At 42.2% G+C, this 19,005-nt stretch overlaps 1 protein-coding gene across 1 annotated transcript in view; it reads left to right on the plus strand.

Moving 5' to 3' along the window:
• Positions 1-19,005, plus strand: part of Large (like-glycosyltransferase) — a 458,307-nt gene that overhangs the window by 262,924 nt on the left and 176,378 nt on the right. The window contains exon 6 of the mRNA XM_013024905.1: positions 7,390-7,561. Coding sequence (XP_012880359.1) covers positions 7,390-7,561 — 172 coding nt within the window. The remainder of the gene's footprint in view (positions 1-7,389; positions 7,562-19,005) is intronic.

Below are 19,005 nucleotides of genomic sequence, written 5' to 3' on the forward strand. Positions count from 1 at the left end.
CTCTGAGGACGTGCCAGGGGCAGAGCTTTCTTTTAGCAAGCGGCATTCCTGCACACATGCCTGAGGAGCCTCCTTAGAGGCACATTCTCCAGCCCAAAGCAGGACCTCCGATGACTGTAGCTTTGTGAGGATTACACTCACCAATATGCTCCTGAATTCCTGACACGCAGAAACCACGGGGAGATGATGAATAACCATTGCTTTTGGAACAGCTGCATTTGGGGGTTGCCTCTTATTCAGTGATGGGCAATAAATATCCACCAGTCCACAGACCCCTTGGAGGGCATTAACTGTGTTTTTATTCCCAGTGGTCCCTGACCTCCGCCTCTCCTCACTACCTGGTCCTCATTAAGTGTCCCATAAATGGTCTTTGAAAATGCATGCAACCAAGCTAAATGGGAGCCTTTTTGTGCTGACAAAGATAAATACTCCAAAGTACAGATGCATTTGTCTAGTAGATACAAATCTTGTCTTTCTGTTACTATAAATATGCTTAGTAAAAGCATGAGCAATTTACTATAGTAGCTAGAGCTTACACATAACACCTGACTGCTCACAGTTCTGGGCAGCATGAAGTATAAGTATTGCATCTTGCAGGTGGAAAAGCTGGGGTATGTAGCTTAGCCGAAGTTACCAGCTAGTTAGTGCCAGAGCCAGTATCCAAGGTTAAATTCATATTAAGCCTATATCTGTGGTAAAGCACACTGCCAGGTGTGTCCACTCTCTGATTCCCATTTTATGTTTCTCTGAGCTGCCTACAATTATATATATACACATATTCACACATATATACATATATATGTATATATTTATATACATGTGTGCATATGTACCAGTGTCTGTGTATATGCACACATGTATATATGTGTATTTGTTTTCTCTATTTCATAACTGAGATTGAGGTTGGCATTGGTGAACCTTGCCAATCTGGCTGGGGTGGCAATGAGATGTGGGATCCAACCCATTGGATTCCTATTCGGGAGCTGTTGTTCCAGCCAAGATCTGTCTCCCAGCACCATCAGGAGCCCCAGCTCCAGGAGTACCTCCTCCTCCATTCCTCTCACTTCTCTTCTGAGCATGCACCCTGGTTGTCAAGACAACCACCCACAACTTGAAAGCAAATGACTTTTCAAACATTTATCAGCTACGATGACTTCTTTTTTTAGTTTTAAAAATGTGTCAAGGTGATTTGTAATTCACAGAAAAATGTTGGTGTGGGTAACAAATCTATTTTGAGCCATAAATATTTCCAGTATGATGGTAGAAGGCTTACAGACTACAAATAGAGCAACTCCTAAGAAGAAGAGGAAGAAGGATCCGATACTCGCATCCCTGGTTTTTTTGTTTGTTTATTTGTTTGTGTGTCTGTCGGTCCTGGGGCTTGAACTCTGGGCTTGGGCATTGTCCTTCAGTTGTGCTCAAGGCCAGCGCTCTACCAGTTGAGCCATAGTGCCACTTGCAGTTTTCTGAGTGATTTATTGGAGTCTCACAGACTTTCCTCCCCGGGCTGGCTTTGAACTGTGATCCTCAGGTCTCAGCCTCCTGAGTAGCTAGATTATAAGCATGAGCTACCAGTGCCCACTGCATCCCTGTTTTTTATAGATGAGAAAATCAGGGCCCAGAGAGATTTGGAATCCAGTAATGCTACATTCCAGGCCCTACATATCTAATGACCTTAAAAAATGTTTGTTTTTTTTTTTTGGCTGGGCGCTGGTGGCTCGGGGGGCTGAGATCTGAAGATCACAGTTCAAAGTCAGCCTGGACAGGAAAGTCCCTGAGACTCTTAACTCCAATAAACCACCAAAAAACTGGAAGTGGCATTGTGGCTCAAATGGTAGAGTTCTTGCCTGGAGCTGAAGAGCTGAAGGACAGCACCCAAGCCCCAGAGTTCAAGACCCATGACTGAAAAAAAAAAAATTGTTTTTTGAATGGAGGTTGGAGCCTCGTTTTGACCACAGGAGAGTAAGGAACATACTTGTAAACACCAGGTCTTCTGAAAGGAGGAAAGAGGAGAGCATTTGCTTCTGAGGGTTGGGAGAACACAATGCGTTTTGTCCCCATTCCTATGAACTATGGGTAGTAGCATAGTACCTAGCCCTTGACTCATTAGAAGATATTAAATAAATAGCACAGTGTGTCTACAGCTCTTGTTCACTGTGTATTGGACATCCGGTGAATGCTGATGTCTTCTTTCCCTCATTACTGGGCCATTGCAGGGCCACCTGAGGAGACATAAGCATCCTTCCTTAGCCAAGCAACCCCTTTGTCTCTCTTTGGCACTGCATCTCTATGGTCAGAAACTTGGCACCAGTTCTGGGATGTTGCTGTCCCTGTGTTTTAAGCAGTCACCCTGGTGATTGTTCATTGTCCAACCCTGTGTTCCCATGCTCTCTTCACCACAACCAGAGCCAGATGTGGGAGGGAATAACTGGCAGCACATTCTCAAAACTCCTCAGGACTCACTGCTCTACTCCCAGCTTCAAGAACATGACTTTTCCAGTGAGAGCTTCCTGACTCCTCCAACACCACCACTCCCCCTCAACATACTTTACACAAAACAGTTGCTTATGCTCCTTTATGTAAGTGCAGTAAAAGTTATCTTGGGCACAGTTGCATCTTTTGTTAATTAAACCTTCAGCCGTGCTGCTTAGAATTATTAACAGCCATTGCAAGGATAATAGTCTGTCCATTAAAATGAGCCTAAGTTTCATTTTTATTATCCTTTTAATTACATGCGCCCTTTGGCATAATTATAATGATGAAGCCACAGTGGGATATGCCACCAGCAGGTGTGGCTGTCTCTGCAGGATGCTCTGGGAAGGACGTGCCTGGTACCTACCACAGTTCCTCAATCTTCTGACCACAATGCGCTACTCTCCTTTGACCTTGTGACTCCATGTCCCTGGATGGGTGGGAGTTTGTTCCCAGAGGGAGGGAGATCAATCCCAGTGGGACTCTACCAAGAGACTGCCCAGAAAGGTCACACAGTTGGTCTTGCCTACTGGCTTTCCTCCTTCTAAAACCCAAAATGTGCTGTTATATGTGGCCCTCCACCTTGGGGACTTGGTATTTCCCAGCAGGTTTTAGTTTCTAATTTTGTCTACCTTTTATATAGAAACACAAAAAACGGTGATGAGCTACTTACTAATTCCCAGGTAACACCATCTCCATTCCTAAAGTCTTCTTTCCTATCCCACATCACATAATTTTACCTCAAAAACACAAATCAGCTGAGTTCAAGTACTGCCGAAGGACATAGGATGTCTGAAGGAATTGTGCACATAGAGATTTAGTCACTTCTCTGAAGTCACAGAGCCTACTAGAAGTTAAACAGGTTCTAAAGCTCAGGCTTTGGGACTCAATAAGCCATACTTTCACACCCCATATCCTTACTCTAGCAGTTATGGACCCTTCTGTACCTAGTGCAATAAGATATCAAAGGTAGGATTTGAACCCCATCCCACCTGACTCCATGGTTATACACATTCATCATAATACTTTTAAGCAATTGCTGTGTTGAATATTTGCTACAGATATCTCCCTGCCTTATGGAATTCTGTTCCAATACAAGTGAGAGGCATGGAAAAATAAACACAGTGTGATAGGTAAGAGAGACAGAGACAGGCAGAGAAGCTACTTCCTTTTCGGAGCCCCAGCATAGCCTGGAGGAGAAGGAGGTGGTAAATGGGAGATGGAAACTTCCAGGTTGAGACTTGTAGGAAGAGGAAGTAGAAAGGAAGAAGCCATGCCAGTTCTAAGATGAGCCATTTTTAATGAATGCATCTGCCTTGTACCACAAGTTTTTTCTCGCCCAAAGATTTCTTAGTGTTCTGCCCTTTCCTGGGCTTGCTTTCCAAATACAAACTCATTCGAAAGCTTCCTTTACATCTAATTGAACACTCGGACTTAATTGATTATGTATTAAGTTGGGGACTTGGGGCGACATTCAGGCCTGGGCTCATGTTGAGATTAATTTATTCCTGTAGTCTTACTGTTATGTGATGCATCCGAGTATCTCACATGTGTGTTAAAAATAAAACTGAGAGTCAGGGCAATCTAATTAGATGGCTTAACCCCACACCCTGGTGTTCAGGCTTCACCAAGCTCTCCTGCTTTGATGGTAACCGAAATAGATGAATAAGTTAATCAAAGGTCTGATTAAATAGCACAGCCGTGCAGCCTGGACCATTGATTGCCAGGCTTCAGTTCAGGCAAATTCTCCAGGGAGAGAAGAACCAGAGCTGAGTTCCAAAGGCCAGCCTTTCATGAGGGAGAGTTTCTAAAACACACGGGAGGGAATTGCTGGCTGAGTTCTCAGATCTGAACGTGAGGCCTCGCTGGGAAGCTAACTCCCAAAGAAGGATGATGTGATTTGGTGGTAAAGAACGGGAACCTTCCCCTGGCAGATTCTAACTATAGCTTCTCATCATGTTTGGTGAGGGACTGCATACAATCACTTCCCTTCTTTGCTGCCATCTAAGCATCCTCTGGTGTATATTTCACACCTGTTCTCTCTAAGGCATTGCTCCTAAGTGGTGTGTTTAAGGGCTGGCCTTGCCTTAGCTGTAAGTCTGTGCTGCTTGTGCTGGGCTTATCTTCTCTAGCCTTTCCCCACTCAGAGGCTGATGGATAAAGACTGCCTTCCATACATACCCTCAGGCCTCTATGTGGATGGAATTAACGGTCACCAACCAGAGACATCATTTTGTGCTGGAGGAGAGTAAGGGTGAGATGTGTGTTAGGGCCAAAAAAGGCCACAGAGGACAGACAGAGACAGCTCAACACCAGCACAGATTTATTGTGGGGAGAAAACCTGCAGATGGGAGCTTCTACCTTCCAGCCAACGAAGCTAGACACAAAACCTCACTTGTGGACTAGCCCTAAGAGTGGGTTGTGGAGGCTTGAAGCTCTCTGGCAGGGATTGGTGCCAAAGTAACTAAGGGCAGGACATAGATAGTGTGGGGGAAGTGGTCACAGGGGTAGAGAGCAAACCAGGCAAGCTATCTGCTCAAAGCCCTACTCTGTGTACAGTGGCAGTAAATTTTTGGTCTGGTTCATCCAGGCAATGACAGAAGATAAGGGAGTGGGGGAATGGATGTAAATCAAGACACTGCTCTGTGGTCTCAAGATAGGACACCTGGCTGTTGAAAACTCAACAATGTACCTTCCAGGGTTTTTTTGTTTTTTGTTTTTTTTTTGTAAAGATATTGTACAGAGGGGTTACAGTTACATGAGCAAGGTAATGAGTCCATTTCCTATTGATCATTGTTACCCCCTCCTTTGTTTTTCCCCTACCATCCCTTGCCTCCCCACCTCCCCAACTCCTCCCTCCCCCACCCCCAAGTTGTAAAGTTCGTTTTCAGCATACTTTCTTGTACATCTCATTATTACAATGGGTCATCCTGTATCCTTATTTCAGCATTTTGTTATTTCCCTTCCCCTCCTCTAATTAGAAAATGTACATACAAGATGCAAAACACCTAAATGAAATGAACCCCGATAGGGACTCAAGAGGTTTGATTTTGATGCTATTCTTTTTAATGTACTTATGATGTACTATGTGATTATTTATTTTTTGTTTTGTTTCATTGTATGTTCTTCCCCCATGGTACAACCCCTGATGTTACTGTAGTTGATTCCAGTACCTTCCAGGTTTTGTCTTAGGAGTTGCCATTGATAGACTGTGCCCTCTACTGGAGGGTGCTGCTCCTGACAACTGCTTGTGCGCTTACTCTTGCTCTTGTTCTCTCTCTCTCCCTCTCTCCCTCTCTCCCTCTCTCCCTCTCTCCCTCTCTCTCTCCCTCTCTCTTTCTCTCTCTGTGTGTCTCTCTCCTCTCATTTTTCCTTAGAGGTCATAGGCAGTAATACCTAGTTGCTCTACCACTAGAACTGAGCTCTGCTTCTGGATTTTTTGGCCCCAAATCATGATCCTTAGATCTCAGCCTTTTGAGTAGCTACATTTGGAGGTATAAAAGCCACTGGCATCCAGCTTACTTTGTCATTATGTCTTAATGTATATTGTGTTAAGTGGAAGCAGAGTATGCTTCCATAGTATGCTATTAAATAAACTTTATCCTCTTCCTAATTGTTCCATTACTTCATTTTACAACATGATGAGGAATATCTTTGGGAATTAACACTTAGATCATTTGTATTTAAATAGTATATGATTTTCTTAAAGATCACATGGAATTATAAGGACAAAGGAGATAAGTTTTGAGTCCTGAAAGATGGCCTCATGTCCCATGAAAGGGTCTAGTATAACTCTTTAACCTTGTGGAAGGAAAATGTGTGCTGCCACAGCTCCCTATAATGACCTTCATACTGACTTTGCACAGAGGAAAGTCCTTCACTCTCAGCAGCTGGGCTACTGTTAAGCCTTGAGTTTGGTTACCACCTAGTGCTGAGTCCTGCTGATGAACCCACCACCCCTGTCAGCCATCTGTAGAATGTTCACAACTGTCCTTCTGTGTGTCTGTCCTCCTTTGCTATCAGATCAAGAGTGTTGACTGAGCATGACCAAATTCTCCTCATGTATATGAAAAGAAAGAGGCTACAGGACTTATCTATTCAATAACATCATAAAAATATAGATAAGCTAAGGTATTTAAATATGCCATTAAATAGTAATTGTTAATGACACAAAAATGAAATATGACTTAAACAAGTATATTTACCTTGGGACAAGTAGGTATTGGTTTTGCAAAATATATATAGTTTGAGTCACTGTTTGTGTTTTGTATCTCCTCTGGACGGATTATTATTTTCCCTTCTGAGCCTCTATAATTTCTCTAATAACAAAATGGGTATTTTTTAAACCTCAGCATAAAGCTTACATATAATAATGATTTTATAAATATTTCCTTTCATCTATTTTGATTCAGATAATTTAAATTTTATTTCTCTCCATCTTGCTCTCTTCTGTTTATTTTTTCTGTGCTAGTATTGGGGCTTAAGCTCAGGGTCTCATTTTTGTTTGACTTCTTTACTCATATGGGAGAACTTGGAATTCTACCTCTTGAGCCACACCTCACTTCCAGCTTTTTGTTGATTAACTGGGGATGATAAGAGAGTCCCAGATTTATCTGCCTGGGCTGACTTCCAGTGGGGATCTAAGGATCGCAGATCTCACCACCTGAAAAGCTCAGGCTTACAGGCATGAGTACTAGTGACCAATCCAGACACATATTCTTTCCTCAGAAGACCTCCTAAGTCACAATTCCATGTGCAAATCATTAAAACAATATTTGTTCATTTATTCAACAAATTTGGATCGGATACTTTTTATGTTTCAGGAATTACTAATAATCGTTAATAATGTTTAAGCAAAGAATTAATGTAGTTATTTTTCCCCTTTCTCCAACTTCCTTTGTGTCCTCTTCTATTCAGTCTGAGGTTTCCTGGATCCCCAACAAACATTACTCTGGGATTTATGGCCTGATGAAGCTGGTCCTGACCAAGACTCTTCCTGCCAGCCTGGAGAGGGTCATTGTCCTGGACACTGATATCACCTTCGCCACTGACATTGCAGAATTGTGGGCTGTATTCCACAAGTTCAAAGGTAATTGCAGCTTGCTTTTGTTTGTTTTCTCAGTGCTGAGGATTCAACCCTGGACCTGATGAATGCTAGGTAAGCTCTTTCCTGCTGAGTTATCTGCCCATTTTTGTGTTTGTTTTAGAAAGATAATCTTGGCTTGGATGAGGATGAACTCAATAAGGAATTGCAAACACTGTTCAATATCAACTCAACTCTAATTTGAAATGTGTTAGAGTAAAATTAGAACTGGCATTTCCTTAGGAATTGAAAAGGGATGATCATGTTCATAGAAGCCAGGTTAGGATTCTTTGTAATCATATCAAATGTATATGTTTTGTGTGCCCACTAATTGATTGTTAACATAGTTGTATAGAGATGGTTCATTTAGTGCTTTTCTCTGTCAAACAACATTTTCGTTGCCAGGAATGTTTGTGAAGTGATAGAAATAGGTACTGGTTATGGAGTGTTTGAAATATTCTTAGGGGTTTTGCTTTCATTCTCAACAGAGTCTAGTATTTTAAGGAGGTGTGTAAGTTTGACTTTAGGAAGCATTTCTATTTATTTGGTTGGTTTCTCGTTTCCTGTTATTATGGCTCTTGTTTCTGCTGTTTGGAGAGACATTGTAAACCCAGCGCACATGTTTACCTCTACTGTGGATGTAACTGAAGTAACAGGTGAACACAAAAATTTTAGTTGTCCTCTCTGAAATTTCAGGATGGGAGAGACATTTGGTAGTATAATTATTATCTTTTAATGAGGTGGGACTGAGGTTTGAACTCAGAGCCTTGTACTTGCTTGGCCAATTCTCTACCACCAGAGCTAAACCCTCACCCTGTTCTGTTTTAGTTTAATTTTCAAGGAAGGTCTTAATTTTTTCCTGGGGCTTGCCTAGACTACAATCTTTTTTACCGTTACTCCTCACATAGCTGTGATTACAGGTGTGCACTATGAAGGCACGCTTGCTTTGTGAGATAGTCTTGTTGTCTTTTTGCCTATGCTGTGGTGAACCTGATTTTTACCATTCTCTACCTCCGAAGTCAGTGGACTTTATTTTTTTATTTCTCTTTATCAAATTTCACTCTGGCTTCTGTGTCCAACATCTCTTTACCGCTTATAGTCCTTTACCATAGTGTGAAATACCGGTTAATGATTATAGACCATAGCATATTCATGCTGACTCCAGTCACTGCTCGCTTATTTCTAGGAACTTCTTTGTTCTGGCTAATTGAAGGAAGTTTTCAGCAAATTGTGGGGTCACACCATCATTCCTTATTGGGATCAATGTTGACTTTTTGTATGCTTCTTGAGGTCTCAGCCTGCAGCCTGTGTAGTGCTCAACATGTAACTGGGACCTCACTGGATCAGGAAATGAAAACTTGAAGTTGGGAAATTACATCTGTTCTGCTGGAACCCTGGTACTTAGAGGGCTCTGTAGCCAATAGCAGCAGCAGCAGCAAAAATCATGGGTTTAAACACCCAGTGCTATTCATGGAAGGGAAAGAAGGCATTGTGGCTCTTAGTACTCCTGTTCCTGGATCAAAGACTTGGAACTGGACTACCCTGGACTTTAAGGAGGTACCTAGGGATGAGCAAAGAACCTGGGCTAAGGTCAGAACAGAGTCAAGGAACACTTTGATGTAAATGGGGTCACTAATTAGCTTGATCTAGACTTTGTTAGGTCTCTGCTGTGCAGAGGAATGTATTTATGTAAGACATACATAAAACTTACATACATAAAACTTGCAGAACACACCACCTCCTTTCAGAGACCTGGCACCACTGATGGAGAGGAACTATTCCATGCCTGTCCTAATTTTCCTTAGAAAATATGGAGATTAAATTAAAGTAGATAAACATTTACTTCTCTATGTGTCAGTTTTGTGTAAAACTTTTATTTGTAGGACTCTTTGTTGATTTTTTTCCCTACATCAGAACACTTTAACAGCCATGAAAACAAAAGCCTCCTAGGACACAGATGTAAAAGCCAAGTGTTCTGGTCCAAGAGGACGAATACTCCTCTCATCAAAGCATTTTGCTCTTGACATCTCGCACTGAAAACATTTTGAGTGACATTAATGCAGTTTTGGTCTTGTTCATCTCTGGTTTAGAGCAGCTAGTTGTCTGGGGCTGCAGCCGCTCTTGTGTTGAGATCACAGACTTGATTCCTTAATGGTGCTATAGAGTTCCTGTCCCTAATGTCATCCCACGGAGAATGTATTAAGACGCCTTTTATTAAGGATGCACAACCAGCTCAGCCTCTGCCACTAGGAGCTCTTTTCCTGATTCTAGGAGATGTCTCAGATGTCCTGCCTGGACCCTCACCTCCAGCCCTCCCACTCTACATCAGCCACCTGCTCCCTTACCCAGCCCATACCAGCCTTATTCTTGGTAATAAGCTGACATGCTTTCTGGCTATAATCAGGAGTTATCTATTCCATCGTAGTTACTGAGCACCTTTTCATTGCCAAACAGTTTTCAACAGTTGGGAATATTCCAAGAATAAAACAAACCCAAGCACTAGCCCGTTAAGTTTATATGTTGTTAAAGGGAGACAAACTGTAAATAAGTGAAATGTAGTAAATGATGCTATAGAGGAAAATGCATAAGAAAGGTATAGATGTGTTTTGGAGGGTGTGTGTGTGTGTGTGTGTGTGTGTGTGTGTGTGTGAGAGAGAGAGAGAGAGAGAGAGAGAGAGATAGTATTCAGAAAGGCCAGGATCTCTAGCAGGATATCACAAGCAGGGTGAGGGAGATCTTCAAACAAAGACTTGAAAAGTTAAAACAATGGCAATCAAGGAAGTGGGTGTCTGGGGGAGGAGTGAGCTAGTGTCTGGTGCACAATTAAGCTTTGCTGTCAGTGGTCATGACTACAGGGTAGAACTTAGGCTAGAACTAAGTGTACCCGAGAAAAGAATGGGGTTGACAAGGTCATATCACAGGCAGGACCTGTTTATAGAACAATGCAAAGCTTTTTTGAGAAACCATAGGTGGACCTTGAGCAGGGGCATAACTTGACCTGTATTATGTTGTTAATGCATCATTCTGGCTGCCCTTTGTGATGTTAGAAGGAAGAAAGGAAACTAGTTAGGGGACCTGTTTAGTCTTCTATGTATGTGGGAGATGATGTTAGCTTGGACCTAGGAGGAGAAGAGGTGGTAGAAGTCATCACATTTTGAAGGTCAAGTTGCCAGGATATTCAAGGGAGAGAGGGAGAGCAGAGTGGAGTGTGAGCCATGGTGACTGGCAGGTGCAGAGGGACTGGTGAGACACTGATTTGCAATAAGAGGTCAAGGGGAAGGTCAGTGAGTTGTGGTTGATTTGAGCAAAACTGCATCCAAAGATGAGAAAGCGGGAAGAGAGAGTATTTGTGATGCATGGAGAAAGTAACTACTATTTGTTTAAGTACAGCTTTTGTTCCAGGGTCTGACCTAGAAACATTATACATGTAAAATGTAATAGATTAGGCCTAAGAGAAAGAACAAATTTCTGTCTGCGCTCCAAGAGCTATCACATACCACAGCAGTCCAGGCCCTTTGCTTTGGAGTCTGTGCTCAAGTCTCCTTGAATCCCACTGGGAGGGGAGGGGTACCCACCAACCTGGGAGCTGAGGTCTTCACTTAGATCAAGTGCCTGTGGTCATGTAGAGACACTGAGTGTCTTCTTCACCCTAAGGCCACATAACATTGGAAGTTTGGGGAGGATGTTGTAAATGCATAAATAGTAAATGCACACCCGTAACTTGAAGCTTTTGGAAGAAAACCTGGCTGAACATAAAAGAAAGTGTTTGGATTCATAAGGACAAATGCCTCTCCCTGAAGAACGGTGTTTCCACAGCAGGCGGTTCTGTCAGGGGTGGTCACACTCACGCCTGAAGCATGTTGTACCAGCAGGAGTCTCTCAAGGATGCAGTGGACTCCCTGTGGCTAGCCAGAGGTAGGGTTCCCAGCACTTAGTCTGTACCAGCCACTCTCATCTCCACATCCTGGCATGAAGACATCACTTCCCGTGGACACCAGCGTGGTAGTTCGCACCTATATTCCTAGCTACTTGGGAGGCTGAAATCTGGAGGTTTCTGGTTCTAGGCCACACCTGACAAAATGTTTAGAAGATCTTATACCAATCAAAACAAAGTATAATAGTCCGCCCCTGCCATCCTAGTTACATGGGATGGTAAATGGATTATGGCCCACACACTGGTCACCTCATAAATGTGAGACCCTATCTGAAACCTGTAAATGTGGCTGGAGGGTATGACTTAAATGATAGGGAAACTTGCCTGGCATGCCGAGGACCTTGAGTTCATACTCAGGTACCACCAAAAGCCAACAAACAAAAAAGATTTGGGGAGAGATGCTTACAGAGAAAAAGTAGTTTACCCAAGCTCTTAGCCTTCTTAAGATATAGAACTGGGATTTGAACTCAGACAACCTAGATGGAAGTCCAGTCCTCTTCACCCTCTACTGATAAGTAGTAGGTAGAAGTAAGTCATTGGAGAGACTGAAAGAAGGAATTCTGGTCATATAATCCTATTTGTACAGTTCAGGCCGACAACAGTGGCACCGAGGCAAATCCCAAGGCAGATGTATTTTCCCCAGGTCTGAGAAGTGGAACCTCGGGCTCTAGAGGCCTGCACGGCACGGGACTTCATACAGTGCCATGTGTAAATGGGTCCAGGAGCTAGTGGGCTGGGGATCTTTACCTGTGGACTCACAGTGAGGCAATAGATTAAGACAGCTTTGGGGCTCACTATTGGATGGTTCCTAAAACTGAAGCACAAACCTGACCTTCAGTTCACTAGAAGCAAGATACAGGCTTAAAGGAGGTGACTATGTCTCCATCCCCCTGTGAGTGGGGTTAGTGTTCTTGAAGCCTGAAGACACTGTTAGAAGGTATTCTATATGAAGTGGGGTGGCTAGTCCTTGCCAGACAGGGAATCTGCTGGAGTCTGATGTCAGGATGTCCAGCTGAAAAACCAATAAAAATAAATTTCTGCAGTTACAAATTACCCAGGTGAAGTTATTCTCTTACAGCCAATAAAACAGACTTAAGACAGAAGGTTATGTATCTTTCTGGACTTAAATAATGTAGGATTAAAACTAATGGGGTCACTGTGACAATTACAAATGTTAATGTGTGTTATTCTTCCTGCATTCCACAGTAAGGACTCCTCAGAGCGTGTGGGGTAATGACAGACATCACTAATGAGGCTTGGATCCATTTCCTTCCAGTTTTGTACATGAAGCCATCATGGCTAGGAGTTCATACAAAGGCCTAGCTTGAAGAGTAATGGACATACTAGAACTGAGAAGACATATGTAGAGCTTGTATCATTACAAACAGGTGCTTGAAAGAAGTTTTTAAAGACTCTTTAAAGTTCCATTGATCTTGTCTCCTATGTCACACCTATTTACTTCCTCCAATGGGATTAGAGAAGTAGGAAGAGAAGAAGTTTCCAGCCCATGTTGGCCTATTTATCAGCAAGGTGAGCCTGTGGAGGTCATTGGTCTCTTGAACTTCAACTCCTTTGCATCTGTGAGGAGAAAGTGCTCGTGCCTTCTCCTAGAATTGGTTAGGGTTTAGAAAGTGACTTGCTGGTCTTGGTACCCAGATGGTGAGAGCATCCCTCCTTCCTTTCTTTCCTCTATCGCCCTCCCTTCCTCCATCATTTCTACCCTCTCTCCCATGTCCAAGTTAACTATGGTTTGTCCATTTTCTTTTGACATTAAATAATCTTCCTCCATTTATCCTCCTCTTTCTTTTCCTCCTTTTTCTCCCCTGCCTCTTCTTCCAAATTCAACTCTGTGTTTCCATTATCTTTTTTGGAAGTAATCAAAGTAGACCATCAGGATGATCGCATGATCTCACGCCAGTCAGGTTTCCCTGATTACATCCATCCCTTGGTATGATCTCTCCCAGGCAGATTTCCTCATCTCACATCTGCTCCTGATAAATGCTAAACTTGAAGATGATTTGACTTCAGGGAAGAAAGGACTTTTTTAAAAGATAAAATTTTTGTTCAACAGAAAAAAAAAGTGCTTTAACATGACACTAGCTGCTGGTGACCATATGGGTGATGTTACATGCCGGTCACTAAGGAAGGCTGGAATTGAGCTTGACTAGAGCTTGGCCTACGATCTCTGCATCACTCACACAGTTCAGCCGAAGGTCCAGGCTCTTGTTTCTAGTCTGTACCCTTAGCTTAAAAGAGTCTTTAACACTCTCAGTATTAATAAGGACCTGTCCTTATCACCATGTTTGTTGTTTTGTCTGAGTTGTTGATGTCTGCCTCCTAGATGAATTTGCTCTGGGGGAATTTTAATGGCCCCCTGCCCTCTTCTTTCCTCTCAGTACTTCAGAGTTGCTTACTTTTCTTTCTGTCTCTCATTCCTGCTGCCTCCAGTTTGGAATCAGAAACCAGCTCTGTAACTCTCTTGGAAGATGCTCACCGATCTTGCATAGGCTCTGCCAAGAAGTGCCGTCACTCGGGCAACATCAAGGATTTTATCCCTGGCAAAATTGGCCAAGAGCTTTTAATTACTTTCATATTAACTTTGATGGGAATCTGCCTTTCCTTACTGTGCTAGAGAGATTATTTAACTTCTCAGAGCCGCTGCTTCTTGTTATTTTTCCCATAAAAATGAGCGAATGATACATTAATAATTGCCTCAGAGGCTTTATTTTCGTTAAGTCAAATAATGGCTCCACATTATACATTCATAAATGATAGTTGTCTTACTTTCCCGCTGCATGTTTTGCTTTCTCTTGTTCTTAAAACCGAAATTCCTAAAAGTAATGAAAATAGAGACTTGTTTTATTCCTTCCCTTCTTGCTTCCCTCCCTCTCATCTTCTCTCTTTTTTATCTCCTTTTCTCCTTCTTTCCCTCCCTTCCTCCTTTCCTTCCTTTTCCCTTCCCCCAACCCCCTCATTTTTCTTCTTCCTTTTCCCTCTTCTCCTCTTTCTATACCTCTTTAGTCTTTTCCTTCCTCTCTCCAGCCACCTTTCCTTCTTTCCTCCCTCCACCTCTCCTTTCCTTCCTTCCTTCCTGCCATCCACATTGACTCAGTTTCTTGTTCTTTATGACTTGCTTTTCCTTCATACTCTTCCTTCTAGTTGCTAACATCTGTCAAGAGGCTTTTTAAGTGTGAAGTCCTGGGAAATCTCATTTTGCCTTCATAGAAGTTGGTAAGCCTGGCCTGGAGTTACTAAGGATGAAGATGTAGCTGAAGTGATAGACTATCAGCCATGAGGACCAAAAAAAAAAAAAAGCTGAAGCTGGGTTCCAGTGGCTCACACTTGTAATAGTACTACTCAGGATACTGAGATCTGAGGATTGATCGGGGTTCAAAGCCAGCCCAGGTGGGAAAGTCCGTGAGATTCTTATCTCCAGTTAACCACCAGAAAACTGGAAGTGGCACTGTGCCTCACGTGGTAGAGCACTTGCCTTGAGCTGAAGAGCTTAGAGACAGCACCCAAGCCCAGAGTTCAAGCCCCATGGCTAGAAAAAAAGTGAGTAGGCTTGTGGACCCAGTATAGGAGAGAAAGAGAGAGAGACAGAGAGAGAGAGAGAGAGATTTCAAAGGACCACATAGGAACTATCTGCCTGCCAAGAGTACTTCCCCAGCAACTGCAGGACCTCCCACCAGGCTCCACCTATTAAAGTAGTGTCCATCCTGGACAGAACATCTCAGGGAAACATTCGAACCATAGCCATACCATGGCAGGACTAACATGAGATGTGGAGACAGATCTCATCTTAGTGAAGTTCTTAACTCGGCAAGCATCTGACAGCGTTAGCTGCTGCTATTGTTGACATTAGAGTCACTTTTCGTTTTATTTGCAAATGTTTATATACTGAAAAATATTCATGACGGTGGATATTCTTAATTTACAGAAGACAGGAGTAGTCTTCCATGAGTAAAGAGAGGTCCCAGAAAACATCTGTTAAGATGCAAGAAGGAAGCCAAGTATGGTAGTACATACCTGTCATCTCAGCTACTTGGGAAGCAGATATTAGGAAGATCTTACTCACCGGTGTAGGCAAAAATTTAATGAGCTCTCAGTTCACTCTACAAGCTGGGTTTGGTGGTGTACTTGTAATCCTAGCCACATGGGAGTGGGAAAGAGGGCGTAGGCAAGAGATTCATGGTCCAAAGCTCTTCCCTGGTAAAAACACAAGACACTACCTGAAAAGTTCAAGTAGTAAAGTACCTGCCCAGCAAGCATGAGGCCCTGAGTTGGAACAACAGTACCACCAAAAAAAGTGTGTGTGTGTGCGCATGCACGTGCGTGTGCATGCGCACACACACACACACATGCAGGTGTGCTTGTGGTGGAGGAGACTTGAGGAAGAGGTTCCATAGAAATAAGAGTTAGTTTTATATTTGGAAGACATAGGGAGGAGAGTCTAGGTTATGGCTTAATAATCCAGATTGCTGGATAAAGAGACCAGACTGCATGCACTTTACAGTTCAGTTTATCATTCTCAATAGGAACACTATTTTTAAATGAAAAAAATATGTAATCCATCTAGTACTCTGCAGATATTGGTTATATTATCTCCATGCCACAATACAGGGCTTTTCATGTTCTATCATTGCTGAAATTGAGATGTGACTTAAAAAAGCAACTTGACAGATGGTCTTTTACTCCTGGAAAATGTTTTGATATATCCTACAATCAGTGCCCTCTTTGAATCTGGTATGGGGGAGGGGGGCAGTGCTGTGATTATTTTTATTAGTACTATTTCTCTAGCTTTTTCCTCTTATCTTTGAGTGGCAGAAGAGAAAAAGGAAGGTGGATGGGGCTCTGGATTGGAGATGAAGAGCTAAGTCTTCAAAGAGAAGGATCCTGCAGTTTAATCAGGCCACCCCTTGATTACCTTTTATTGTTTGATCACAGGTCTTAGATAATCTATATCATTACTTTTTTTTGGCAAATACCTCACTTGTGTCACATATGTGGGAACAGCCTGTTTCTCTGCAGGTCCTTCCCTGACAGAGATGACTGTTAACTTGCTGGCAGCTAGTGTGTACACAGGTTGTCAGACAGGAGAGAGGGAGTTCTAGCATACTGAGCCATGGAACAGAAACTTGGGTTTCCTTGAGCATTTTAGCAAGCGTTATTGAAAACCTACTCAACATTAAATCAAGAGTGCTTTGTCCTGTTGTTTCTTGCTCATGCAGACATTCGATACAAGTTTATTCAATGCCTCCTAGATATAAAATATAAAAGCTATATACTCTTTAAGGGGGTTCGTTCATTAGAAATTCATGTGACTAAGCCGTCTTTGAAAAAAAAATCTACTATGTCTCAGAACATTATAGGGTTACCGATCATTAATGTGAATTGTTTGGCTGGCTAGTTTGTCTCCTGTTCAGCTGGAATGGGCTACCTTGAGGTAAGGAGAGTTTGACTGTGAGCATAGCCTTTGTATGGATGATATTCTTCCCTGTGGGGGAATGTTAGGTCATTGTGGGGGAAAATGGGATGGAATATAGCAGTTAGGAACCAATAAAATTATTAGTCAAGAAGCAAATATGTGGAAGCAAAATATAAATCTCTGATGAATGAATTTATGGAGATAAAAACAAGGTCCATCTATAGAATCATGTATTCAGAAGCCAATTATTTTTTCTTGTTTTCCCTGCCAAGCATCTTGGCCCAAGAGACCTCATATGAAGGTTAGCTCTACTTTAGCAGCACACCAAATTGAATTAGTAGGCATGGGAAAGCTTAGCAGTATCTAACAGTCACATCCAGCTTAGTTCTGTGAACTTTCATTCTGAAGTGTGGATTGGAGGGTAACTTTGACTGTCTGCATTACCTGTAGGGTCTTTTCCAATTACACAGGTCACTGCTCCACCTTTCCCCACACCAAAATAGCTTGAATGTCACTGCAGACTTCAGGATCATTTTTTTAGTTCAGTACTCTTCCACCTTGACACAATGGACATTTCAGGATGGACAATTCTTTTTGCCTTTGTGAGGGTAGACATGCGGTTGTGTGTATTGTGGGATATTGAATAGTATCCTTAGCTTCCACCCAATACAAGCCAGCAACATCCTCCTCCTCAGCCTCTACCAACTGGGACAACCTGAAGTGTCTGAATACACTGCCAAAAGCCTGATGTGTTTCTTTGTTGAGAACTACTTTCTAGTGAGTGACCCAGCATAACGTAGGGGACTATGTAGGATCCGTCTGGATCCTTTGGTAGACATGGTGGCTCTATGTGGTAATGATGACTGACAGAATCTATATCTTTCTCCAACTTCATTAGCAGTTCTGAACTTGAAGACCTACAAGGTCACGTGTTACTGAATGTCTTCCTAATTAAATTTATGCTAAAACTCCTAGTTTATGGACTTTATACATTTTTCCGCTTCTTATGGATGCACAACAGTTGCCTCAAAAGATACTTAAAACAGTGAATCTTTTCTTCCACATCTCCAGAGAATTGAGCAACCAGCAGGGAATTTTTTCTTTCAGAAGATGAGTAAATACACTCATTCCCCTATACCTGAGGGAGTGTGATATACATTTACTAGACCAAAATGCCTTCTTACCCTCAAAAGGCCATAGAGTTGATTAAAACTTTCTAGAGTTCCTGATCTTCCCTCAGAATTATGAGAGACTTAGTTTGTCTCTCATCTCTGTACTCATGAAAAGAAAAAATCAATGCATGCCTTTCTGTGACTTTCACAAGGACACAATACTCCTTCTAGTCATCGTGAATGCATATGCATAGATTATTATCAGCATCTAATACTTGACAAGGATGGACGTGGCTTGTCACAGAAGACAAATGGCACTGGCGTCTTCTCTGCACAGTATGCTGCACTTGTCCATCTAAGAGACTGCATCAGGAAAAGCTAGGTGTGTGCGTGTGTACAGACTTTACAGAGATGGATATAGAGTATCTCACAGGAGTTCTGTCTACCTAAGGAGGTCACGGTGCTTCTCTAGATGCAAAGGAAGGAGATGTATAAACACACATTTACACGTATGCATACAAACACACATATACACCAATATATACATATATGCATATACACAGACAAACAGACACCACATACATACCACTAACAACGACCTCATCAGAAAAGAACATTCTGGGGATTTTTGTTCAATTTGTCTTTCAAAGTCCAACAAAGCATGGTTACCCAGTGCTTCATATTTCTTAGCAAAAAAAAAAAAAAAGACTGCAGACACAATGGAATTCTGTGCCTCCATCAGAAAGAATGATATTGCCCCATTTGTTAGGAAATGGAAAGACTTGGAAAAAATTATATTAAGTGAAGTAAGCCAGGCCCAAAGAAATATAGGTCCCATGGTTTCCCTTATTTGCAATAACTAGTATATGTCTGAGACAAGCAGAAAGGGTCAGATAAGTTGATATTAGGTGAAATGAACCCCAAGATAAGGATTCAGATGTTTTTTTTTTCTTTCTTGCTATTGTTTCTAACATGT

This window comes from Dipodomys ordii, unplaced genomic scaffold (assembly GCF_000151885.1).
Source record: "Dipodomys ordii isolate 6190 unplaced genomic scaffold, Dord_2.0 Scaffold79, whole genome shotgun sequence".
In the NCBI taxonomy this organism is placed as follows: Eukaryota; Metazoa; Chordata; class Mammalia; order Rodentia; family Heteromyidae; genus Dipodomys; species Dipodomys ordii.